Source organism: Balaenoptera musculus, chromosome 21, assembly GCF_009873245.2.
Source record: "Balaenoptera musculus isolate JJ_BM4_2016_0621 chromosome 21, mBalMus1.pri.v3, whole genome shotgun sequence".
NCBI classification, from domain to species: domain Eukaryota; kingdom Metazoa; phylum Chordata; class Mammalia; order Artiodactyla; family Balaenopteridae; genus Balaenoptera; species Balaenoptera musculus.
Genome location: NC_045805.1, coordinates 32,894,259 through 32,921,178, shown reverse-complemented (window position 1 = coordinate 32,921,178; position 26,920 = coordinate 32,894,259). Strand labels below are relative to the sequence as shown.

At 41.6% G+C, this 26,920-nt stretch overlaps 2 protein-coding genes across 2 annotated transcripts in view; one reads left to right on the top strand and one right to left on the bottom strand.

Moving 5' to 3' along the window:
• Nucleotides 1-1,050: 1,050 nt before the first annotated feature.
• LSM1 (LSM1 homolog, mRNA degradation associated) lies at nt 1,051-10,368 on the bottom strand. Its single transcript, XM_036838774.1, has 4 exons — nt 10,151-10,368; nt 6,208-6,276; nt 4,726-4,841; nt 1,051-1,609 (listed from the first exon to the last, which is right to left on the bottom strand). The coding sequence occupies exons 1-4, from the start codon at nt 10,194-10,196 to the stop codon at nt 1,439-1,441; spliced, it is 402 nt and encodes a 133-aa protein (XP_036694669.1). The 5' UTR covers nt 10,197-10,368; the 3' UTR covers nt 1,051-1,438.
• Nucleotides 10,369-10,475: 107 nt separating this feature from the next.
• The window catches only part of BAG4 (BAG cochaperone 4), a 33,382-nt gene continuing 16,937 nt past the window's right edge, over nt 10,476-26,920 (top strand). The window contains exon 1 of the mRNA XM_036838773.1: nt 10,476-11,019. Coding sequence (XP_036694668.1) covers nt 10,501-11,019 — 519 coding nt within the window. The 5' untranslated portion in view covers nt 10,476-10,500. The remainder of the gene's footprint in view (nt 11,020-26,920) is intronic.

Here is a 26,920-nt window from a genome sequence, read left to right as displayed (position 1 = left end):
TGAATCCGAATCTCTTGAAGGTGCCGGATAATTCTGAAACAGTGGTGCTCAGAAAAAAGCAGAACGCTTACAGAATGCTGTAATTCTGCTGACTCTCAAAGAACATCTTCTTGTAGTGAAAGTTAGTTAGCCGCCTCTTCCACAAGTCTTCCCTTTGGGAAGTTAATAACAAATTCCGGCTATTCAACAGTAAGGTTAGAGATGAAACACACTAGATAAATCATTAAGTGCAACTGTTCTTCACAAATTAGCTACGTTGAAACCAACCCAATGATGAATAGCTCAGAAGTCTGCATTTGGGGCAGTTTTAAAGACACCTGAGCTCTTAAAATGTGGTCTATTTAATACTATAAAATAACTCAAGCATAGGAATTGGCTATAAATATCTTCTCTGCAAAGAATGTCTTTGCTCAACAGACTATTCCAGTATCTGGAATAATTTTACAGTTAAAACTGAGAATCAGGGAGGATTAGTGACTTGCTTGAGCCCAAGGTGCTAGAGAGAACAGAGTCCAGGTTTTAACCCATGTCTCCTGTACCCTCAGAGTACAGCCTCTTAGGCTTCCTGTGTGATCAACATCATTCCAGAAAAGGGGCATCACTTGGCTTGGCCGAGAATAACCGAGATATAGCAGTCACTGAAACACCGTTTTATCTGTGCTTTTTGATCACAGCATACGAGGCTCAAGACTCAATCTAAAGGACTAGAAAACCTAATGAAATTAGCAGAATATTTAGAGAAGTCGTTACGTGGATCTCAAGGGAACGCAGTTGGGATAGCTGTTGGTGAAGCAGAAACAGCAGAAGCAGGAGTGACGCTGCTTCTCAAACAAACACCAGCTTCTGTTATAATCAGTAAGTGCAAAACTTCACGGAAAGAGCCCTCCTCAAGCCTGAAAACTTGTTTTTCTTATCAGAAAAAAACACGACAAGGGGAGAAAGGAGGACCCGCAGGATATCTGGTATGAAAATATTCCTTCGTAAGTAACTAGCAGCTTGGAATTGTGACAGAAGGGAAATCCCAGCATGTGTGTGTATGGACTGCTTATACCTTTGAAAGCAGAAATTTAATGACTATTCATTGAAGGCAACTCAAACTTGGGAAATAATAACATTGCAATTTTGAGATTCATATTTTATTTACAAGCAAATGAAGAATATTCCCTGTAACCACTAATTTGGGGTGAGAAGAGCAATATAAAGAAGTAGTTGCTGGCTCCACAGTGACGTGTGAAAGGAGTCCATGCCACTGTTTCTTTAAATGATGATTTTGTTATTAAAAAAAACGAAACAAAACGCATGATTTCTTCATGTTGCATATGTGAAAGAATTCCAAATAAAAATGACTTTTCAAAGCTCTGCAGTCTCTCGTCAAATGTGTCACTTGGTTTGGTGACAGCTCCTGCTCCCCAAGAGCTGCAGCCTCTGAGCAGAAGACTTAATACTCATCAAGAGTATCTGCTCGAGGGATGGACAGGCCTCGGTCCTGCAGGGCCTGGACTTTCAGCTTCTCAGCCTCCAGCTTGGTCTGCTGCTCTGCCCTCTGTTCTTCTAGGATTTCTTCAATAGACACTTGCTGGAGGGGTGTGTCACTCTCCTTTTCTAAGTCCTACAAAACAAGCAGGTTTGGAAAACTTCACCTGATGACCAAGAATAGAAAACATCATAGATCTAAAGGCAAACCGGTTCCTAAATGGATTCCTATATCCGGCTTGGGTTATTTTTTGTACTTGAGATAGGGCAGAAATATCCTATGGACAGATAAGTTTTACAAAGAAATGGCTGGCAATGCTCCTATAGAACACATGTGAGTGTGGTTTAACAGGGATCAGTATCGGCATGTATAACAAAGCTTTAGTGTATCCAAAGTAAAGTCCTACATGAGACAAGTACTCCTTCTCTTTAAAAAAAAAAAAAAAGATTAGGGCTGCTTACAGCTATTTCCCCAACCCCAGGGAATCCAAGAGAGAAGGTACTGAGGTCAAGATGGCTTAAAATAAATTTTGTATTTATACGTGATCAAAGTCAGCCTAATTTCTGGGGGTTTGTGCTCAGTAAGAAGGTAGAGAACATTGATTCAAAGTAGCACCACCACCTCCCACCCCGACCCCCCCTCCCCCCCGGACCCTGGCTCCATCCTGAGCCAAAGGCAATACACTGTCCCTCTGTCGCATTACCCAGGAGTTGTTACATTATAACACAGGACTTCTTTCCCCTCCATGGCAACAAGTCTTCTAGAGAAAACCTCAGCAGACCAGTTAGGTTACTAAACCATTTTGGCCCCAATATATTTCTCGCAAATATTGGCTACTTTTCCCACTTAATATGGCATAATATGCTTAGTATTTTTATTTTTGAACACCTTCTAAACATTTGATAACCAATTTTATAATGCAGAACCTTGCTATAAAATGATCTACCTACAGACTCAGTTCTCTCTCCTTAAGATGAGTATACAGGTGTCACTCTGTGTTTTAGTAACGTGGAAAGCCTATACCGACAGGGCATTCTTATTTCTCATCCTCCTCTCTTTTAATTATAAAATTCTGGGAAGGCATCAACACATACACAAACTCTCCAGACGTTCCAGCCGACCACTGGATACTTATCTTCAGGTGCTGCTAAGGCCTCGGAACCCGCAGGCAGTGACACAGCAGATGGAGGACTCTCACCAGAAAGGTTAGAATGAAAGCCACATAAATTACATAAGCAAGCCCTGCCCTGGGTCAAAAGTTAACTGCATCCAGCAAAATATATATTATCAAGTGTCATCTTCCCTCACAACCCATGGGCAGCAGGAGGGAAGATAACGTTCTTGGCTTACTGTACTGCCTCTTGGGCTTTTCAGCGTTATGTGCTGAGCTGTGCATGTGGTTATGGTAATGCTGTTTCCTAACAATCAGCTTATTACTTAAGGCCGTGTGTCTCATCATCCTTGAGGTAGAATCCAGGGACTCTGCAAACAACTGCATGTTTACAGAATCCAAATGGCTTCTAGGTTTGAGTTTTCCTAGAATTGGCTCATGATGTCTTCAAACTGACTACCGATTCACAGAACTGTGTAAGCATTCCTGAACCATATTTCTTTAGTGGAACCATCGTAAGAATTCTGCAGCATCCAAACCATAACATACAAAAAAAAGAGCACTTTTCTCCACAAAAGGGCTCCCAGGAAACAATGAATCTTCACGAATAAACACAAGTTCACTTCTCTTCACATACATCCACACAGGGGCATGTTTGTGCCAATGTAACTGGCACAGAAAGCATGGATGTGGTGTTTACTACTATACAACTGAAGCACAGTATGTGTGGATATTTTAACTTAAATCTTTCCCCCAACAACAAAGTAATAATTTCCTCTTTAAAACAAAGAGGTGACAATTTCCGCTGCTTACTGAAACCAAAAATATCAACCACAACAATATTTTTAAAATTAGAAAAAGTTATTTCATAGCAATACTTGGACAGTATTGATTAGTTGTTTCTAGCTGTTTCCGACATGAGGTCTCTGAACGAGCATGACCCTGGCAAAATTACCTCCTTACTTTCTCAAATGGGCTACCGTTAAAAATAGCTACGGACCAAACTACTTCACTCCAAAGACTTCTGTAAACGTGATTTAAGATGTGGCTAGGGATTGGGAAACTTTACTGAAAACTTTAAAGATAAAATCAAGCAAACGCCAAGGTTTGATTTTCCTGGAAAACCCAATAATCAGAAGCATGAGGATCAAGTCAAAGGTATTAAATAAAGTACTTTTCTTTTAAAGTAAATGTCTCACGTAAAATGTGAAATCAAGTTTTACTTTCTTTAAAAATGTCTGAGTACTTCTAATATATATTTTGGGGGAACAGTTTTCTAATAGTTCACACACATACACATATAGACCTACAGTGACACCACTCTAGAGGATCTGATCTAACTTTTCACCTGCCAGCTGGCTTTCCTGACACACATAACAGGTACCTCTCCGCCTTGGCTGGGAGCTAAGGATCCAAGTGAAGTTGAGCCCATCCTCGGAAAGTTAACAGAAAGGCTTCTTCTGCAGCCATTCTTTCCCCTTCCCCCCTTTAAAAAACATAGATATCGCATTGTATATGCAGTGTGTCTTTCCCCCAAACACCACTAATTACCTTTATGTCATGAAAAACCATTTGTAACCAATTGTTTAAATGACTGCAGAGTATTCCAGTGTTAACAAGCCACATTTCATTGAATTATTCTTCTCCTGTTAGGTACCAAGCTTCAATTTTCTGCTATCAGAGATACAGTAACAACATACTAAGGAACACATCTGTGCGGGACAGTATTTACGTATATATATTTATATACATCTATGGCTGCTCCGTGCGGCTTGTGGGATCTTAGCTCCCCGACCAGGGATTGAACCCGGGCCCTTGGCAGTGAGATCGGGAGTACTAACCACTGGACTGCCAGGGAATTCCCATGTAGGACAGTATTTTTTATGGTATCAGGTAAAAATCAATGGTATTTTGCTGCTAATGGGATCAAAACCTTTAAAATGCTAGGAGGCATTGAAACAAAGTTAACTGTTCTCTGTAGCTTTCCTTTTACAATGTAGCTTTCCTAAGCTAATTGGGTGGTTTCCTTGAGAAGCTGGGTGAAAGTGGAAAATATATTTTTTCCTTCTTGAAAAGACAAAAAAGAAACCTAACTGGCATGATTATCAAGAGCCATAGCAGCTTAACAGTTTTCACTTACTATTTCTCCTAGTAGGACCACATTTTCTCCTCTGACCACAAAAATCCCTCGAGGAATATCACCGTATTTTTTGCCCACATGAATACGCTCCACAGTCTGATGTAGCACTAAGTTAGCTATAAGTGTACAGGGAAGAAACAAAGATATTTAGTTCAAATTACTTTATAGGTAAAGGTCCATTACTCAATTAATCAGTTATTTTGAGTAGAAAAGATTTAGCTGAACATGATTTTCAAACTTTCTAGTTCTGGAAAAAGCTAAAATTTCAAACAATCTCTTACTCTTACATTGAGACAAACCACTTAGGAGACTTTTAAACAACTGCAAACTGAGAGAGTATTTGGGATTATGTTGCACTAATAAGGAGGACGGTGGAAATAAATGAAGAAAATTAAATTCCTTATGAGTTAGTTGCTAATATCAACATGGCTATAAGAAAATATAAATGATAGGGCACTTGGAAAACTCTAAAGCCCAAACAACTGCAGAAAGTAAAACTCTGGGGTTTTTTGGAAGGAAACCGTTTTTCTGTGTTGTGTGATGATTTACCAAAGATTTAACTTTGTTTCAGTACTTAGGATTCATTATTCATTTAACCCAATGTAGGTATTCATGGATTACGATATAACGGTAACCTATTTTTTCCCTTTGTCAGATAACCATAATCTGGTAATCTGAGAGAGTAAAGTCACTATTTACCACTTTTCCCTCATGTAGTCTGATGAATTTGACTTAAGGTTTAGAACCACAATCTGTGAAGAATAATTCCTTTTCCTCTTTCAATTGGTGCTGTTTGTCTTACGTGAAGAAACGCAGTGTCTATGCTCTTATCGTCTATAATTCTTACATGTGTTTCAATTATGTTGTTTTTCCTCAGGCCCAAAGCCACTGACCTAAGCAGATGTCCAGCAAATGCTGATATGAACTGAGGAGTTCCTTAAGACAGAAGCAAATATAAGGTCTCTTTAGAAAAATGCAGGAGGCAAAACCAAGACCAAGACCTTGAGTCTAATGTATCCCAAGGTATAAAATCCTAAGCTTAATGTTGGGGGGTCCCTAAAAAGCTTCAGCAAAGGCCTCTGACCCACTTTTCATTGGACAGGGAGGGATTACCTTCAGGGCAGGAACTGCTTTGAAGAGTAGTCGCACCCAAGCCAATGTACAAATGAGCAGCTTTTTCAGTGGACTGTTTATTTCTATCATCTGGCTCCCTCTAATGGGGAAAATAAAAAATAGTCCAAAACACTCAGCGCATGTTCTAGTGAAAACCAGTTTTAGAAATACAAGCTTGTAAACACAAGCTTTTGAACCACCTAATTGTAATTTAGAAAACAATGATGTAATGATTCAAACCAATATTCCATTATGCCAGACACGTGAAAAAAGTTGCAGACAAATAAACTTCGATATGAAACAACACAAAAATACAATGGGCAGCTCTTATTATCCAGAGTACAGGAGAAGTCCGTGACTAATACGTACCAAATTGATCAATGCTTCTTAAAAAGCCTATAAGCGTCCTTCCATCTCGAAGCAGGACCAGGTGCTTTTCTGGGGAGAGGAAAAAAGATCTTCAAAAAATGAACTGTTGGGACTTCCCTGGTGGCACAGTGGTTAAGAATCCGCCTGCCAATGCAGGGGACAAGGGTTCTAGCCCTGGTCCAGGAAGATCCCACATGCCACGGAGCAACTAAGCCCGTGCGCCACAACTACTGAGCCTGCGCTCTACAGCCCACGAGCCACAACTACTGAAGCCCGCGCACCTACAGCTCGTGCTCTGCAACAAGAGAAGCCACTGCAATGAGAAGTCCGTTAGCCTGTGAGTTTGCAGGGTAACAACAAAAACAAAGCTCATAGCAAATTAAGCTCTACCACTTCCTCTTCCAGTGTATTTAAGGCAGAGTTCACTGAGGAATTAGAGGGATGACCCGGCAGCCCGGTGTTTAGATGAGAAGACCGGTGATGAAAGAATCCGAGCGGGCGGCAGAGTGGGGAAGGACTGGGCATGTAGTCGGGGGCCTGACCGACCGGTTCTAGATGCTGATGCTTGACAGTTAAACCCTCTCAGTGTCATGTCAGTTTCTATACCTGCAAATTTGGAAACTGAATCTAGGTGATCTTTATGATCTTAATTCAAGAATTATTTTCCCCTCAACTGAGATGGAGAGCTTCTATTTCACACTCTGGAATCAGGGAAGGTTTTAAATAAAAAAATACCTCAGACATGTAGAATGAGGATACTGATAATAAAACTAGAGCAAAAATTCAATAAAATTTATGGAAAGCTATGTGCTGTTCTGGGGCCTAGATATAGAGTAGAGCAGGGGTCCCCAGCCCCTGGGCTGCGGACTGGTGTCCGAGGCCTGTTAGGAACCGGGCCGCACAGCAGGAGGTGAGAGGTGGGCGAGTGAGCGAAGCTTCATCTGCCGCTCCCCATCGCTCGCATTGCTGCCTGAGCCGTCCCCCGCCCCGCCCCGCCACCCCGGTCCGTGGAAAAACTGTCTTCCATGAAACTGGTCCCTGGCGCCAAAAAGGTTAGGGACCGCTGCAGTACAGAATAACATGCAGAGTCACCAACCTTATGAACTTATTTTCCTGATGGAGAAAGTCAAACCAATTTTTTAAAATGCCCTATAGTGATTAGTCTAGCAGAATAATAAACAAGCTAGCAGGATGAGAAAAAGAGGGAAAGAAGCTACAGAAGAGAGGGTGGCTAGGGAAAACCTCTCTGAAGAGGTGACTTTGAGCTGACACTGAAGAATGATAGTAAGTCAGTCACTAGAATAGGTAGCCAAAGTCATTCATTTGTTCTTTAATGCCATGGATAAAGTACTTTCTAGATGCAGAACAGAGGAACAAGACAGTGATTCTTTCCTGAAGGAACTTATAGGCTTTCTGGGGCTATAATTAAGTACCACAAGAGAGCAAATCTTAATTATATGAGACTGAGAGAAACTATATCTAGCTGGAGAAGGTATCTGAGTTGGACATTTTTGGCCATAGGAAGAGTGACAGGGAAGGGGAAGAGGAGGGAAATCTGTAATATAGGCAGAAGAAAAAAGAGCTATGTATCCAAATGTCTGGCTAAAAGTTGAGGGTGTGAAGGGAAATAACAGGAGATGAAGTCAGAAAAGTACTGGGAGCAGGCTGAGTTTGGATGTGACTTCACAGGGAACAAGAAAACTCTGAAGATTAAACTGGCAGAAAAGAGAGAACAGTTTTGAGGCTAGACCCAGAGCCTGAGACATGAAGAGACCTGAACCAGGGGAGAGATGGGAAGGGACGGGATGGGAGGACCAAGACACTGCAGTTATAAGGGATGGGATTTGTCAGCCAAGTGTGTTTGTATATGTGGGTATGTGTGAGAGAGTCGGGTGCTGAAGAGATGAGTTAAAGAAGATGTAGGAATTCTGAGTCATCATGTCAGGGAGGACCATTTACCAAGAGCTGGGGGTAAAAGAAGCAAGCTCAGTGGAAGGTGATTAGCTGTAGTGATTCTGAAGTGGTATCAGGACACCGATGTAGAAATGTCAACTGGCAACTGGAGATGTAAGACTGGCTAAAGAAGTCAGGATCACAGCAGTTTTTGGATAAATCCACAAAGAGGTGATATAATAATTAAAGTCCAGGAGCCCTCCTAGCGATTTAAAGAAAGAAGCAAGCCAAAGATGGGACCTAAGTGTCCATTTATTTTAGGGAACAATAACAGTTGCAGAGGTAAGAAAATCAAGTACCAGTGTTGGAGAAATCAAGAAAATGAAGAATCCTGTGGTAACGGTATCACAGTGTTGCAGAGGAGAGGGAAGAACTCGGAGGAGCGCATCAGAAGATGTCTTTCAGACTGCAGTTTCAGTAGTGTGTTGACGAAAGAAATCAGATTGCAGGGGTAATAGAGGTAGGTGGTCTATTGCAGGTGGTCAGGAAGTAGAGTTAAAATGGGAGATTACTCAAGAGGTTTGGGGGTAAAGATGTGAAAAAAAGGATGGGAATTTGATGGTGAAACACAACTGAGAAAAAAATCGACAGACAAGAACATACATGAAGGGGAGGATTCAGAGGGGGAGCGAGAGAGGATATGAGAGCAACAGGATATTAATGGAAGAAGGTTCCAGAAGCAGTGGGAGGAAAGAGAAGTAAGACACAAACTGAAAGGGAGGAATACTTCCTATTCAAATGAGAGGCTGGGTGAAAATACAGAAAGACTGAGGAGAGCAGAGCGAATGTCACAGTGAAGGGTGCATATGAAATGGTTTCAAATCTTTCAGTAAAGGAAGAGCTTGGAATCTGCAAAAAAGGGGTTAGAGGCTTGAGAAAAGCAATTATTTTTAGTAGGATGGCAGGATGTGTTAGGAGCCTCACATAATTCAGATACATAACAAGAGAGGTGAGGGCAAAAGGGCATCCTCAGACAACTAAGATTGAAGATTTCATCACCCATTACAGACAGGCTTGTACAGTGGTTATTCATAGATGACTTTGGTCCAACCTACATTTCCCTTCAATAGCAAAATCACTAATTTGGATCTAAAAAGTGATTTCAAACGACAGGAAGAGAATTTAATCATAAACTCACTCTTTAATTTACATACATAGTAACTGTAGAGATTCCTGTAACTTGTTTGGAACTGTGTGTAAACCGTTTTGCAGCAATTACAAGTTAATGAGACAGATCACACGACTGAGACAACTTTAAAAAAATGTTTAAGGAATAATTCACAGAGGAGAGTTTGGAATAAAGGAAAGACAACTGTACAGAAGTGAGTTCCTCTTCAGGACAGTGACTAAGAATAAGGGAGGTCTTAATCAATGAGAGAGAAAACTGTCTAACAGAAGAAAAAGGTAAGTTTGAAGTGACTCAGTCTTTCTGGAAAAGGCAATACCTGGTCGGGCAGTGGTCTCCATTACCACAACCCTAAAGTCTAAATACCCTCAACGGTAAAAGAAGATTGCAAACGGCCACACAGCATAAATCCTATATTTAGTGCTAATTAAGTCCAACTGTTGTTGTATTACTCTTTTCGTTTCTTGAAGAATCCTTTCTCTAAGAATTCTCATTCATCCACCAGTAACCACCTGGTACTTCGAAATGCCGCAGGTGGGAGATGATGCACCGGGGAGGCGGCAACTTTCACACTTGGGCCTCAGCAGCCGCATCCCTGAAAAGCAGAAGTGAATTCTACAGCTTGCCCGGGGGCCGGTGAAGGCTGCGAGAGACAGGATACAGGGAGCAGGCTACGAGGTGGGCAAACGGTGTGTCCCGTGGCTCCTGCATCCTGTGGAAGATGCCAACACCGGACGTCCAGAACCTTACTAAAAACACACCGCCCCCGGCCCAGACTCATTCTATGAGCTCCCTCCTAAGAGGCACCCTCCTGGGAAGAAGGGTCTCACCCCAGACTTCACTCGGTGGAGATGAACTACTCACTGTCGATGTCCTCGATGAGGCTGGCGGTGCCGGGCATATAGTTCATTTTGAGTTGAGATAAGGCTGCAATGTATAGTGGCGGTGGGCCAGCGCGTCCAACACGTCCTTCCTCCTATCGCAGTCGCCGCCTCGGCGGGACCGGGACAGGAACCCGGACCCGGACCAACTCCCCTGCCCCGGCTTTCAGCAGCCGGGGCCTGCCGGAAACGCCACCATATTACCCCCACCCACTTCCGGCATCACGTGCCCGTCCTCAAGAAGAGGCGGGGCCGTAGCGGGGTCCTGGGATACGCTTGCCGCATCCCTGATAAGAGGGGAAGAGGAATCTAGATTGGATAGACAGTGGGGAAATGTGTTCTCCCTTTCAAAGGAACACGGTGCCGCCCCTCGTTTTCCTGCTTCCCAGACCCCAGAGTCACGGACCTCCGTCTTTCCACTCTCAGGACGCGGAAGCTGAGGGGGCGGGACCCGGCCTGGGATTGGCTGTTGCCTGCCGACCCCCCCCCCCCCTTCCCTGCTGTCCAGTCGCGCTCCCCCGCAGGCGCCTGCGCAATGGGCCGGCCTTAGGGGGCGGGAAGCGCCCGGGGGCAGTGGAGCCCATGTCGGCCTTGAGGCGCTCGGGCTACGGCCCCAGTGACGGTCCGTCTTATGGGCGCTACTACGGGCCTGGGGCTGGAGATGTGCCCGTACACCCACCTCCGCCCATATATCCTCCCCGCCCCGAACCCCCCCAGCCTCCCATTTCCTGGCGAGTGCGCGGGGGCGGCCCGGCTGAGACCACCTGGCCGGGAGAAGGCGGAGGAGGCGATGGCTACTATCCCTCTGGAGGCGCCTGGTCGGAGCCGGGTCGGGCTGGAGGAGGCCACCAGGTAAGCTTTGCGCCATCTGTCCCAGGGGGGTCCGACAGGGTAGTCTTTGGGGGTGAGGGACATTGGGATTGATCCACCTCCAAGAGTTCGTAATGAATCGGGTTTCCTGTGTTTTCCTTAGGGGGGCTTTGGAGAGACAGAGACTAGGATCGCGGGTGGGGGGGTGGTTTGCTTGTGTTCCCTTTGCCCCTCGTCTTCTGCTTCAACCATAATAAATGTCTTACCATGAAAGGAGGAAAAAAGATCCTGCGCTGACCTGCGAAGCTGAGTAGCAGGCTGCGAAATCTCTCGCCTGGGGACGAGGTTGGGCTGGCGTGGCCCGGCTCTTGCTTTTCGAGTCCTAACAATTTTTCCTGCGTGGCTCGTCAGTTCGGCTCTCCCCGAGGAGGGAGGTGGCTGCAGCCTCCTCCGTCACTCAGCGACCCCTCCCGCTGGGAAGGAACATGAGGGAAGGGGAGGGAACTGGGCATTTAGCCCTTTGCCCCTAAAGCTTTGCCCCGCATTGGATCACGGATAATCAGTGTAGGAAAGCACCTTTACGTGGATTGTTTTATTTCATCTTAACGGTGACTGCAACGTAAATGTCATCACAGCGTTCCTATTTTACGATGGAAGAACTGCTGGCTGTGAAAGGTTAACTCACTCAGTATATTCGGACCTCTAACATTTTATTCTGTGTCGTCGTGCCGGAAATATACTTCTGTTTTGTTAATGCAATATTCTTCGTAGAGAATTATCGTTATACGGTGGGGGCATACGTCTCCTTTGCTTCAGGAATTATAACATCCTCATTGGTTGAAAATTTCTAAACATTGCTGGTGGGAATGTAAAATGGTTCAATGGTTTTGGCAGTTGCTCAAAACGTTAAGCATACTGCTAGGATATTACTCAGCAAGTCTGCTCCTAGATATACACCCAAGAGAACTGAAAACACATCCACATAAAAACTTGCACACGCATGTTCATAGCAGCGTTATTCATCATAGCCAAAAAGGGAAATATCCCAAATGCTCATCAACTGAAAAACTGATAAAATATGGTATATTCATACAATGAAATTATTTAGCCATAGAAGGGAATGAAGTACTGAGACATTCTACAAATGGATACACCTTGAAAATACGCTACATGAACGAAGACAGTCACAAAGACCAAATATTGTATGATTCCATTTATATGAAGTGTCCAGAATAGGCAAATCTGTAGAGACAAAGATTTGTCATTGCCAGGGGCTGGGGGCCTGGGGACATTGGGGAGGATAGAGAAAAGGTATGGGGTTTCCTTTGGGGAAGATGAAAATATTCTGGAATTAGTGATGATGATTGCACAACTCTGAATATACTAAAAACCATTGAATTGGACACTTTAAAAGGGTGGGTTTTATGGTATATCTTTAAAAAATTGTATGAATAAAAACATGTAGTGAGAGGTTAATTGTGAAGAAAGGTCCATAATTTCTATCTAAATCTGGAATAAGTAGCCGTGGGACTTCAGTCCCACGACAGAGTAGAAAGATGAAATGCTTAGCCTATAGGTAGGCAAACTAGACCGAGGCTCACTTGAAGGGAAAAAGGAAGGACTGCTGAACTGACGACTGCCCGGGCTTGCTATGTTATCAAAACAAAAGTGGGTTTTCAGGTTAAGGTTAGAGAAGTAAAGATCTTAACATTGTGCAGGGAGTTGTCAGGTATTGGTGGAGTACAGGTGTGCACACAGGGTGGGTGATGGTGCTGGAGGGAATGGGCTTAAAGCTGGAATGTGTAATTGGCATTTGTAAACCATTTCAAGAGTCTGTCTTTCAGGTTGACGTTTCTGAAACTTGAAAAGTATTGGATGATAGGGTTTTTAAATTTTTAAATATTTATTTATTTATTTATTTGGCTGCATCGGGTCTTAGTTGCAGCACGTGGGATCTTTAGTTGAGGCATGCGAACTCTTAGTTGCGGCATGTGGGATCTCATTCCCTGACAAGGGATTGAAATCCGGCCCCCTGCATTGGGAGTGCAGAGTCTTAGCCACTGGACCACCAGGGAAGTCCCTGGATGATAATTTCTTATGCAGCAATAGGAAACTAATAGAAAAGATAAACATGTTGGCACGTGTGTTGCAAATTGTTTTTCTAAATTCGTTGTTTATCTTTTGACTTTATTGTGGTTTTTGCCATGTAAATTTTACATATTTATATAATCAAACATGTCAGACTTAAAAAAAAAGGTATAGCAGCCTTTTAAAACCTTACTCTTGGAACTCCCTGGTGGTCCAGGGCTAAGACTCCACGCTCCCAATGCAGGGGGCCCGGGTTCAGTCCCTGGTCAGGGAACTAGATCCCATGTGCCGCAACTAAAAGATCCCGCGTGCTGCAACTAAGACCTGGCACATCCAAATAAATAAATATTAAAAAAAAAAATAAAACCTTACTCCTTAAAAAGTGTGGGCCGTGGACCAGAAGCTTCAGTGTCGCTTGGGGGTTTGTTAGAAATGCAAAATCTCTCCTGCTCCAGACTTACTGCTGCTGCAGTTTAATGAGATCCTCAGGTGATTCATATGCACGTTCATGTTTGAGAAGCACTGCTCGGCAGAATTGAATGTATTGAGATGATGTTGCACTGAACCACTACAAAGCCTTGACTTTATATTAACCTATTTAAATATGGCAGGGGAAAAAACGGAGAACCTCTCCCTGTGTTCTTTCTTTTCTTACCTTGTTAGCTATACTTCAGCACTGCAGTTTGATTCCTACACTAGCAGCATACGCATCACCTAGGAGCTTGTTGGAAATGCCGTATCTCAGGCTCTGCCCCAGACCTGCTGAATCAGAGTGTGCATTTTAACCAGATCCCTGGGGGATTTACGTGTTCCCCCAGGACGAGCCATCTGAGAGAGTGCTGAGGTGCAAGCTGGAAGCTGCAGTCTCTTCTAACCTAAGCTGAGAAGTGATCCACCATCACTTCTGCCGAATACTACTGGTCGTGGAGAGCAGCCCCAGTACAGTGTGGGAGGCCGCTTCACATGCATGTGAATGTAGGAGGCAGGGGTCTTTGGGAGCCATCCTGGAGGACGGCTACAGTGGGAGGGTTTGGGGAGACAACTTAGGCTCCCAATTAGGTCAGAAAAGAAACAAAAAGGGCATGTGTTTCAACAGTGTCTGAATGTAGACAGGTTTTTTTTTCAGCATTTTATTATAAAAATTCTCAAACATCTAGAAAAGTTGAAATTGGGAAAACCAATATATCCACCACCTAGATTCTATGGTTAGCACTTATTATGTTTATCACATGTATCTATCTTATTTTTTGGACGTGTTTCAAAACAAGTTACATAGGGGACTTCCCTGATGGTGCAGTGGTTAGGAATCCACCTGCCAATGCAGGGGACACGGGTTTGATCCCGGGTCTGGGAAGATCCCACATGCCGCGGAGCAGCCAAGTCCGTGAGCCACAACTACTGAGCCTGCTCTCTAGAGCCCGCGAGCCACAACTACTGAAGCCCACGTGCCTAGAGCCCGTTCTCCGCAACAAGAGAAGCCACTGCAATGAGAAGCCTGGGCACCACAACAAAAAGTAGCCCCCGCTCGCTGCAACTAGAGAAAGCCTGCGTGCAGCAACGAAGACCCAACACAGCCAAAAATAAATAAATAATAAAATAAAAATTAAAATAAATGAAAAAAATATTTTAAAAAAACAAGTTACATAGATTCGAAAGACATTTTCTTTCTTTTTTTTTTTTTAAATTTATTTATTTGGCTGCACCGGGTCTTGGTTGCGGCAGGTGGGCTCCTTAGTTGTGGCTCGCCAGCTCCTTAGTTGCAGCACGTGGGCTCCTTAGTTGTGGCATGCGAACTCTTAGTTGCAGCATGCATGTGGGATCTAGTTCCCTGACCAGAGATTGAACCCTGGCCCCCTGAATTGCGAGTGCGGAGTCTTACCCACTGTGCCACCAGGGAAGTCCCTCGAAAGATTTTCAAAGGTGTGTATCAATTGCAAGTGAGGGTTGCAGGAGAAACAGAAGGTAATTCTGAGTTTTTAGTATTTCATAGGAATAAAGATTTCATAGGAATAACAAAGAAGAGGAACAGGTTTTTATGGGAAGATATATATAGTTTAGTTTTTTTATATATAAATTTATTTATTTTATTTTATTTATTTTATTTTTGGCTGCGTTGGGTCTTCGTTGCTGCGCACGGGCTTTCTCTAGTTGCGGCGAGCGGGGGCTACTCTTCGTTGCGGTGTGCAGGCTTCTCATTGCGGTGGCCTCTCTTGTTGTGGAGCACGGGCTCTAGGCACGTGGGCTTCAGTAGTTGTGGCACATGAGCTCAGTAGTTGTGGCTCACGGGCTCTAGAGTGCAGGCTCAGTAGTTGTGGCGCACGGGCTTAGCTGCTCCGTGGCAAGTGGGATCTTCCCAGACCAGGGCTCGAACCCGTGTCTCCTGCATTGACAGGCGGATTCTTAACCACTGCGCCACCAGCGAAGCCCTGGTTTAGTTTTGTACCAAAAGAACTAGTGATTGGTTAATAGAGGAGCTTTAAAAAAAATACAAAATACAAACACTTGCCAAGGGTTTATGTACTGCCTTTATTTCATTTCTGCTGAAAACCAGTTAGTGACGGTGGTTACTGAGAGCCAAGCTCTTGATGCAAAGTATGTGATTGATTAGAGAGAGATGTCTGTGATTTTCTGTTTTTGTTTTGTGGTTTTTTGATGTACAATTTTAGAGTCTGTGGTGTTGAGGAGTTGTTGTCTGGGAACAAAACAATAGATGTGGGGCTCAGGAGGGAGACAGGGGTTGGAGACAGTGATTTGAGAGTCATCAAATGGAAGCATAAGTGAATTACCAAACCAGGTTATGCTGCCAGGGGAGAGCTTTGAGATCTAGGATGGGTGACGGAGAGAGAGGACCCAGAAGACAATGAGCGAGAATACCTGGATAGAAGGAAAATCAGAACGTCATGTGATACAGACCAAGCGAGGCCACAGTTATTTTGCAGGTGAGTGATATGAGAACTGAAGAGAAGCAGTTGGATTGGCAATTAAAGAGGTATCATTGATTTTAGTGGTGGGAGTTTAAAACGGTATTTAAGTAATGAATGGGGGGTTTGGATGGCAAGAGAAGTGGTGTAAACTGTTAGTAAATGAGAAGGTGGTCAATTGACTGGGAACCAGGATTGAGGGAAGAATTTTTAGGATGAGGTGGCTTGAGGATGTTTGTAAGCAGAAATCGACAGTAACACAATAATAGTGGGGGACTTTAACACCCCACTTAACACCAATAGACAGATCATCCATACAGAAAATAAATAAGGAAACACAAGCTTTGAATGACACAATAGACCTGATAGACTTAATTGATGTGAGTAAACTAGTAGATTGAGAAAAAAGACACTAACAAAAGGATGGAATATGGCTTGGGGAGAAGCGGATTAAGAAGTGAGGAAGAGCTGAGAAACCTCTTCCAGAGCTAGAGGGGGAGAAAGGAAGCTTTGAGTTGCAGGAGAGGGGCATTGGAGGAGTTCCTGGCTCTTGATGTCCTTGTCGATGAAGAAGGAGGCTAGGTTATCTGAGAGTAAAGGAAGTGGGATGGGATACGCTGGGAACTTGATATGGTAGATGCTGAAGCAGGTGCTGGGGGAAAGGAGGCACGGTAGGGAAGCACGGAAGAGACCCAAATGAGGTTAAAGCTGAGAAATTTGTGATGATGACCAGTACAGGAGCATAAAGTGCTTTGTAGTGGTTTTGGAATATATCGCTATAAAAATAATTTGTAATATATTTTTCTAATAATTTTTTTTTTGTCTTAATTCTTACGAAACATATAAACAAACTTGTAAATGGATCTTTGGTAGTACCAGCACTACTGAGATTCCTCTACTGTTAGATTTGTTTGGGCTGGGGTTATTTTTTGGAGGCATGGTGGCAAGTCACTTTGTAAACCATACATCCACTTCTTATGGGACTAGATAGTTCTATGATAAACATGAAAGGCGTTGACTCCAGCCTTCACCTGAGATATAGGTATTTCTTCTCAAAGGAGAAAAAAGTAAATAAATTTATTATGTTCTTGCATAATTTTAATCAAATTTCCTTTGTCACAAAAACTTTAATTCACATTATTCCCACTTGTGAAAACCTTTTATCATATTTGTTTCGTTTACATCATCTTTTATCATCACCTTTGTCTAGTTTCAGACAGCACATAAAAAGTTTGGAGAGACTTCGGCACATGATAAAATTGGCAATTTGGTTTATAGAACAGCTGTCAACTTCAGCCAGCTTCCTGTGAAACCAAACGCTATTTCATAGAATTAGTGTCATGTTAGGAGGGCCTTGAGCTGCAGACTATCATTGTTGCTGGGGATATTTTTAGATTTGTTCCATTTTGTCCAAAAGGGGGAAAAAAAAAAGCAAAGGCAGTCTTTTAAATTAAGACTTAATAAAATTAATAATTTTTACTGCTTCATTGAGGACATTCTTTTTTTCATATAAAAATCATGATATATTTATATATTGTAAATTTTACCATTTTTAAGATATAGTTCTGTGAGTTTTGACAAACACATATGGTTATGTAACCAGTACCACAATCAAGGTATAAATATTTATCCATCTTTTAAAAAAAGGACTCCTAGGATAAGATGGAAGATTTAATTTTTATTCATCTCTAAACCCCATTAAAATTACAGAAAGGGAACTGTGTTTCTTACTGTTTTTTAAAGTATTTTATGAACTCATTTGCATAACATATGTATGTATGTGTACACATATATATATTCAGTATTTTGAATGTGTCTCAGTCACTTGCTGTCATTCTTTTATTGCTTAAATGATCCCATGTGATGCCAATGGGAGCCCCCTCTTCTTGGCTTCTAAGTCCTTTTGACATGACCCATTGATTTTTGACAGCTTCTTTGATTTCTGGTACAAGATATGCCAGGCTTATTGTAGTCTGTCCCAGATGTTATAATCAGCCATTCTTTTAAGAAACCTTGTTGTGTGTTTTTTTTTTTAATTGGAGAATTTTATTTAGAAGCTATATATGTCAAGATCCAGGCAGGAAAACAGAACATACACTAGTTCTTTTAAAAGAGAGAATTTGATTTAGGAAATTAGTTAAATGGGTATTGGAGATCTGAAAAGGTAGAAAGAAAAAATGTAACACAGAAGATAGTTACTGCAGGAAACAGCCTCAATTCCTGGGGCTGGGGAATAAAGAGAAGAGGTTAGGGGTATTAGAACCTGGAAACTTGGAAGAATGGCCTGGTATAGCTGGCACCGAGGAGGCACTGCCGAGCTGGTGCTGGTACCTGTGAGGGAGTTCTTGGGAAACCAGGAGTCTGCAGCCTCTGCTGACTGACGCTGCCCCCAGGTTGAAGGGCTTTGCTGGGCTGGCACCGGCAGGAGTGGGAAGCCAGCGTGCAACCAGGAAGGAGCAAGTCCATTCTCCCCTCCTCTAACCTAGTGCCCCCTATTGGCAGAGCCAAATAGTAAGCAAGTGACAAAGAGAAATGTTTGCAGACTCCTGATGCTGCATCTCAGAGCCAGTTACAGAACGCGGTGTTTGGAGCTGAGGGCCAGTAGCTTAATAACTGGTACAGAAGTGACATTTGGGTGCTAGGTATACTGATTGCTGTTGTGTTGTCATTGCTTCTAGACCTTTCCAATGGACAGAGTTATATAAAATAAGTATTTAAAAAAAAATTTTATTGGAGTGAAGTTGATTTACAATGTTGTGAATAAGTATCAATATTTTAAAATAGAAAAATAAATAAGTTCATATTTGTGTTAATTCAAATTGAATGTCATAGATTATTTTTACTTCTTAGATTGTATTTATTACTTTTGTATGGAAAATTTTGGTTCCTAACAATATTAAGGTAATTACAAATACTTGTACAATCCTACAATAATATATAAAATAAGTTCAAAATAATGCCAGGTTGCAGCTCTGGCATGACAGCGTGAGGAGCTCTGTGGGCCCAGTCATCAGTGAAACTGGTGAAAAATATTTTTAAAAAACAACCAAATTAAAGTCTCTGGAAATGGTCTTAAGGAATTTAGCAAATGAAGAAACATTTATTTTAGAAAATTTACTCAAACTCGGTAAGAATAGTGAGATTCTGTGCCATCCTCCACCTCTCCCACCCCCCAACCCCCAGCTCAGTGAGACAGAAACTCCATTAGACTGGAGAGGCAAATAAAACAAAGTTTCTTCGCTCCCCAGGCCCCAGTCCTCCTGGGTGGGCAGCACATCGACATTGCTCATCTTGCCCCCAGCTACTGTTGCAGAGGCCACGTTCCGGGCAAGTGTGGCCAATAGTGGTGGTTCCTACCCATGCCCTGTCCCTACCTGTGGAATGGAGGCTTTACCTTGGGTAGGGCACTGCTGAGAACACTGGGGCTCTGATCACCCTTACCCTGGCTTGTAAGGCAAGCTGGGAAGGCCTGAGGCTACTGCCCTTTCCCCCCAGGTGCTCAGCTTTTAAAGCAGGGGTGTCTCTCAGAGAAGCACACCATTGTCCCCAACCCAACTGCAGAGTGTAGCTCAGACATTTTATCTGGAGGAGGATGTTCTCAAAAACTGTGGAGGGTGTCGTGAAAGGCATTTGGGAGGAGATCAGTAGGTTCACTGAAGATACAGACCAGGCTGCGGGCCAGCCAGTTTGCTGGAGAGAACTAGGGAAAGAGATCGCTGGGAGGGGCCCTCTGGGGTTGGAACACATCTCAAACACTGACTTTGGGAGGTGTCCCTTCCAAGGAACCCAGATTTGATTGGATCAGTTTGTAGAGCAATTTATGTCCCAAGTAAACAGTAAAGAAATTAGCTGGAAATTTGTGGAGCTTTAACAGCTAGGTGTGGTCAAGGAAAGATAGACATATATATACATATATATAATGCATATATTTATATATACTCATTAAAGAAATTAAAAAGCTGCATTAGAAAATATTCACTTAATGCAGAAGCAGTAAAAGAAGAATAGAGGGACAAAACCAAATATGAGATATAGAAAACAAAAAAATAAATGGCAGGTGTAAATCCAACTATATCAATAATAACATCAAGTGTGAATAGATTAAACAATGCAATCAAAGACAGAGATTGTCAGGCTGGATTGAAAAAAAGAAGATGCAACTATATGCTGTGTGAGATAATGGGAAAATATATATGTATATATTGGTCTCTGCCCCAGGTTCCTGGTGTAGAGCTCCTGAAACCCTTGTAAATTCCTAAGTCATAAGAGCGCTAGGAGCATCTTTTGTTCTAGTATTTGGTGTGTGAACCTGGTTCCTGACACAGGGCTCCTGTATCCATTGGAGTTTCCTGGGTGACAGGAGTGTCTTTTATACTAATGAGGCAACTCTAGGTGTTTTCATGGATGGCTCCTGGATAGGGCTGGTCACCACAAAGACCAACTCATGATTAGAAGCTTGGAATTTTCAGCCTCATTCCCCATTCTTCAGAGACTGGAGAGGGGTTGATCATGCCTACGTGAGGACGCCTCCATAAAAATCCCAATAGCATGGGGTTCAGAGAGCTTCCAGGTGGGTGAACACATCCACATGCTGGGAGGGTGACACACCTAGCTCCAAAGGGACGAAGCTCTTGTGCTCAGGGCCCTCCCAGACCTTGCCCTATGTATCTATTCATCTGCCTGTTCATCTGTATCCTTTATCATATCGTGTAATAAATTGGTAAACTTAAGTAAGTATTTCCCTGAGGTCTTTGAGCTGTACTAGCAAATAAATCAAAGAAGGAGGAGATCATGAGAACCTCCAATCTGTAGCCGAGTCAGACATAAGTTATGGGTAACCTGGGGACCTACTACTTGCAATTGGCATCTGAAGTAAGGGGGGGTAGTCTCATGGGACTGAGCCCCTAACCCGTGGAATCTGATGCTATCTCCAGATAGAAAGTGTCAGAATTAAGTTGAATTGTGGAACACCCAGCTGGTGTTGCAAAATTGCTTGGTGTGGGGGAAAACCCCCCGACATCTGGTATCAGAAGTGTTCTGAGTGTGGTAACAGTGTGAGAATAAAGGAGAAACATAGGAATAGGAGGTTTTCCTTCTCAGCTGTCTATAGGAGGACATACTTCAGATTTAAAGACACAAATGGCTTGAAAGTAAAAAGATGGAAAAAGAAATATCATGCAAACTGTAGCTAGAGGAAAAGCTGGAGTGGCTATGCTAATATCAGACAAAATAAACTTTAAAACAAAAAATATTACTAGGGATAAAGAGGGACATGATAAAAAGGTCAATCCATCAGGAAGATATAACAATTATAAATATATATGTACCTAAGAACAAAATACACAAAGGAAAAGCTTACTGAAATAAAAGGAGACATAGACAACTCAATAATAATAGAGACTTCAGTACCCCACTTTCAGTAATGGATGGAACAACTGGACATAAGATCAACAAGGAAATAGAAGATGTGAACAACACCGTAAACCAACTAGACCTACCAGACATCTATAGAACACTCCATTCATCAACAGAATATACATTCTTCTCAAGTGCACATGGAACATTCTCCAGGATAAACCATATACTAGCCATAAAACAAATATTAATAAATATAAAAGGATAGAAATATACAGAGTATGTTCTCCAACTGTAATGTAATGAAATTAGAAATTAATAGCAGGAAAAACTTTGGAAAACTCATAAATATGTCAAAATTAAATAAAACAGTCCTAAAAGAACCAGCAAGTCGAGGAATAAATCAAAAGGGAAATAAAAAAATACTTTGAGATGAATGAAAATGAAGACATAACATACCAAAACTTATGAGATGCAGCTAAGGTAGTAGTGCTTAGAGGGAAATTTATAGTCATAAGTGCCAGTATTAAGAAAGAAGAATGATCTCAAATCAAGAACGCATCTTCCATCTCAAGACACTGGAAAAAATGAACCAACCAAACCTGAAGCAAGCAGGAGGAAGAAAATAATAAAAATAAGAGTGGAAATGAATTAATAGAGAATAGAAGAACCATAGATGAAATCAATGCAACTAAAGGCTGGTTCTTTGAAAAGATCAACAAAATTGATGAACCTTTAGCTAGATTGAACCAGAAAAAAAAGAGAGAAGACTCAGATTACTAGAATCAGAAATGAAAGAGGGGACATTACTACTGATCTTACAGAAATAAAAAGGATTATAATGGAATATTATGACTAATTGTATGCCAATAAATTAGGTACCTTAGATGAAGTGGACAATTCCTAGAAAGATACAAACTACCAAAACTAACTCAAGAAGAAATAGGAAATCTGAATGGATCTACCAAATATTTAAAGAACTGACACCTATTCTTCACAAACTCTTCTAAAAAACAGAAGAGGAGAGAATACTTCTGAACTCATTCTGTGAAGCCATTATTACCCTGAGAGGAAAACTAGGCAAAGACATCACAAGAAAAGAAAATACAGACCAATATCTCTTATGAATATGGATGTGCAAAAATCCACAAAAAAAACCTAGTGAAACTGAATACAGCAATGTATAAAAAAGAATTATGTACCATGACCTAATAGGATGTATTCCAGGAACGCATGGTTGGTTAATATCTGAAAATCAATTAATGTAATACACCATATCATTCAAATAAAAAACAAAACCCCTATGATTACCTCAATAGATGTTGAAAAAGCATTTGGCAAAATCCAAAACGTTTTCATGATAAAAACACTCTAGGAATTCAAGGAAATTTCCTCAACCTGATAAAAGACATCTGTGAAACACCCACAGCCAACCTCATATTGAATGATGAAGACTGGATGCTTTCCCTTAAAATCAGGAACAGGACAAGGACATCTGCTCTTGCCACTTCTATTCAGTATTGTACTGAAGGTTCTAGCAAGGGCAACCGGGCAAGAAAAAGAAATTAAAAGGCATACATAACCTATATGTCTATATGGAATAGAATTGAGAGTGTCTATGGTCAGTTGATTTTTTAAAAAATTTATTTATTTTACTTATATTTATTTTTGGCTGCGTTGGGTCTTCGTTGCTGCGCACGGGCTTTCTCTAGTTGTGGTGCGTGGGGGGCTACTCTACGTTGCGGTGCGCAGGCTTCTTACTGCTGTGGCTTCTCTTGTTGCAGAGCACGGGCTCTAGGCGTATGGGCTTCAGTCGTTGTGGCTCATGGGCTCTAGAGCGCAGGCTCAGTAGGTGTGGCACACGGGCTTAGTTGCTCCGTGGCCTGTGGGATCTTCCCGGACCAGGGCTCGAACCCATGTCCCCTGCATTGGCAGGCAGATTCTTAACCACTGCACCACGAGGGAAGCCCGTCAGTTGATTTTTGACAAGGATGCTAAGACCATTCAATGGAGGGAAAAAGTCTATGGCACAACATATGGTACCATGACAACTGGATAGCCACATACAAAGAATAAAGTTGGACCCTTACACCATATATAAAAATTAACTCAAGGGACTTCCCTGGTGGTCCAGTGGTTAAGAATCCATCTTGCAATGCAGTGGACGCCGGTTCGATCCCTGGTCAGGGAACTAAGATCCCACATGCCGTGGGGCAGCTGAGCCTGCGTGCCACAACTAGAGAGCCCGAGTGCCACAACTAGAGAGCCCACACGCTCTGGAGCCCATGTGCCACAACGAGGAGCCCACGTACCACAGGGAAAGATCCCACGTGCCGCAGCTAAGACCCGATGCAGCCAAAAAATAAATAATATTAAAAAAATTAACTCAAAATAGGTCATAGACCTAAATGTAAGAACTAAAACTATAAAACTCTTAGAAGAAAACATAGGGATAAATCTTCATTTCTTTGGATTTGGCAATGGTTTCCTAGATAAGATGCCAAAAGCACAACCAACAGAATAAAAAATAGACAGATTGGACTTTGTCAAAATTAAGAACTTTTATAATTCAAGGGACATGATCAAGAAAGTGAAAAGAAAGGAAATGCTTGCAAATCAGATATCAGAAAAAGGACTTGTATCTAGAATATATAAAGAGCCCTTAAGACTGAACAACAAAAATATAAATAACCCAATTTAAAAATGGGCAAAACATCTGAATAGACAGTTCTCTAAAGAAGGTGTACAAATGGCCAATGAGCACATGAAGAAATGCTCAACATCATTGGTCCTCAGGGAACTGCAAATAAAAATCACAGTGAGATACGACTTCACACACACTAGGATGACTATAAAAACAAGCAAAACCACAGAAAAAAACAGGTATTGGTGAGGAGATAGAGAAATTAGAACCCTTATACTTAGCTGATGGGAATATAAAATGGTGCAGCTTCTTTGGAAAACAAATGCCAGTTTTTTAAATTGTTAGAGTTACTGTATGACCCAGCAATTCCGCTTCTAGGTATACAGCCAAGAGAACTGAAAACATATGTCCACATAAAATGTTATTCGTGAATGTTTATAGCATCATTATTCATAATAGCCAAAAAGTGGCAACAATCCAAATGCCCAGAATGGATAAGCAAAATGTGATATTTGTATACAATGGAATATTTTTTGGCTGCAAAAAGGAATGAAGCGCTGATACATGCTACAACATAGCTGAACCTCAAAAACATGCTAAGTGAAAGAAGCCAGCCACCAGATATCACGTATTATATGATTCCACTTATATGAAATACCCAGAGTAGGCAAATCTATAGAGATAGAAAGTAGATTAGTGGTGGTGTAGGACTGTGGGAATGACAGATAGGAGGGTATAGCCAAAGGGTTTTCTTTTTCAGGTTTTGAAATGTTCTAAAATTGGTTGTGGTGATGATCACACATATCTCTATAGTATATCTATGGATATACTAAAAATCATTGACTTCGACAATTTTAAATGAGCGAATTGTATGGTAGTGAATTATATCTCAATAAAGCTGTTAATATAAATAATAATATCAATATTATGACTAACAGTTCCCTAATGGATGCAGTTTAGGTTTCTTTGCAGTTCATCTGGTCTTTAGAATATATTCCACTAAGTGTGTACAGTCAAAGTAAGATGATTTAAAAGTCATTAGAAATAATTCTTTTTTCTGTATGGTTACGTTACCAATCTGATGTTTAGTCATCTCATCAGTTGATTTTTCCTGTAGTAAAAAACAACTCCAAGAGTTGCGGCTTACAACAATGAATATTTATTTCTTGCTTTTGTTCTGTGATGTCACTGCAGAGGCTCATCTCCAGGTCTGGGTTGGGTTCAAGTTTGTTCATGTGTTTTGTTCTGGGACTCAGGCTGAAATGACAGCTCCTATATGGGATTTGCTAGTCCATGGTGGAGGGCAGGAGTGCAAATGGGTTCCTAGAATTTGCATTAATTCCTAAATCCTTTGTTTAAAACTGGCATGCTGTCACTTACCCATATTTGTTTGTTTTGCATACAAGGTTAAATTACATTTTAAAAAATATGTGAATTTATACCTGTTCCTCCAATTCAATTCATATTAAGTATAATATGAGATAAAGTTATCATATTAACTGATAAAGTTATCAGTTGAAAACTGAGGGGTAGGATAAGAGGATACTGGAGATTTGACGGGACAAGAAGGTGAAATAGTTGTTCTATGAGTGGGATGAACATACTGAGGAAGGGTAGTGTAGTTGCTAGGCAGTGCTGAGTGTCTGCTTGTGTGAAACCAGAGAGCTTGTGTTTCTCTCCACCGATATTTAGGTGAAGTACAGATGTGGAATCAGTGGATAATCGGGTTTAAACTGGGTTAGGCTTTTGCAGGTGAGAACATCCGAGGGAAAGAGTGGTAAGGGATTTAAGGTGTTGAGAATCTGAGTAAGGAAGGAGTGAGGACAGGGTGGGTGGAGAGGTAGTAAAAATGTGTGGGGTACTTCGGAGGATCAGTAGAAAAGGACAGAAACCAAGGAAGTTCTGGGGATTTAGGTGTTAGTTCACCGCTGCTGGAGTGAGTCAGCTTCAACTCTGGTCTTTTCACCTCTTTAATTAAGATTCAAATTCTTGGTAGAGAGAAATCAATTAATTATTCAAATACCACTTAACCGGGGGAAGAAGGTGGGGTGGGGGGGGGGGTGCGGGTGGAGATTGGTCAGGGGAATTTGCCTGATTGAGAAATTTGGTTGTTAGGATCTGAAGTTGCTAGTTTCTATATTGCTCTAGTTGCTGTATTATGTAAGGGAGATGTTACTTGCCCAGCTTGTATAATGTCATGTGGAATAATTGCATGCTTTGAAAACAAAGTATTATGAAACTGGTAAGTAGTGCAGTTAAGCTCAGATGGTGATAATTAAATTCTCAGAGACTACAACTGCCAGTGAATTCCTTTGTGAAACCATATTTGAAGATTTGAAGATCCTCTTTAAGCTTAAAATTAAACTATAAAGCTCAAAGCAAAATAACTCAACTCATGGGATGACAAATGTATATATTAAAACAGCCTGAAAAGTTTTGAGTTGTTCTAGTTTCTTATCAGAGTGTATAGGCTTATTGAAAATGATTGCACTAACTTTTTGAGGTGAAGTGAAAGCTGTAGAGATTAATGCCATACCTAGATTTTCTCCTCGGAGTGGTAATTATTCTACATAATTCCTGATCCCGAGTTAGTTGTGGGCTGCCAGCAGAAACCTTAGCCATAGCAGAAAGTAGAGGAATATGAAAAAACTAGGGTGTGGCCAGGCAAAGAAGTTGAGTATTGAAGGTGTATGCATTTGAAGTAAAGTTTAGTAGTAAAATATTACTTCAAGTTTCAAAGTTGTTGAGATAGGTAAGTATTATACTACTCTTCTTAACAATGGCAAATAACTAATTGTGCTGCACTAATTAAATTAGTAGTGATGGGTTAGTGATTGGAGCAGGATAAAGGAATTGAATGTCTCTGGTTTTGCTAATTAACTTGACATAGTAGATATATCATTTGTTATAACTGGCATAATGCACAAGAATACTT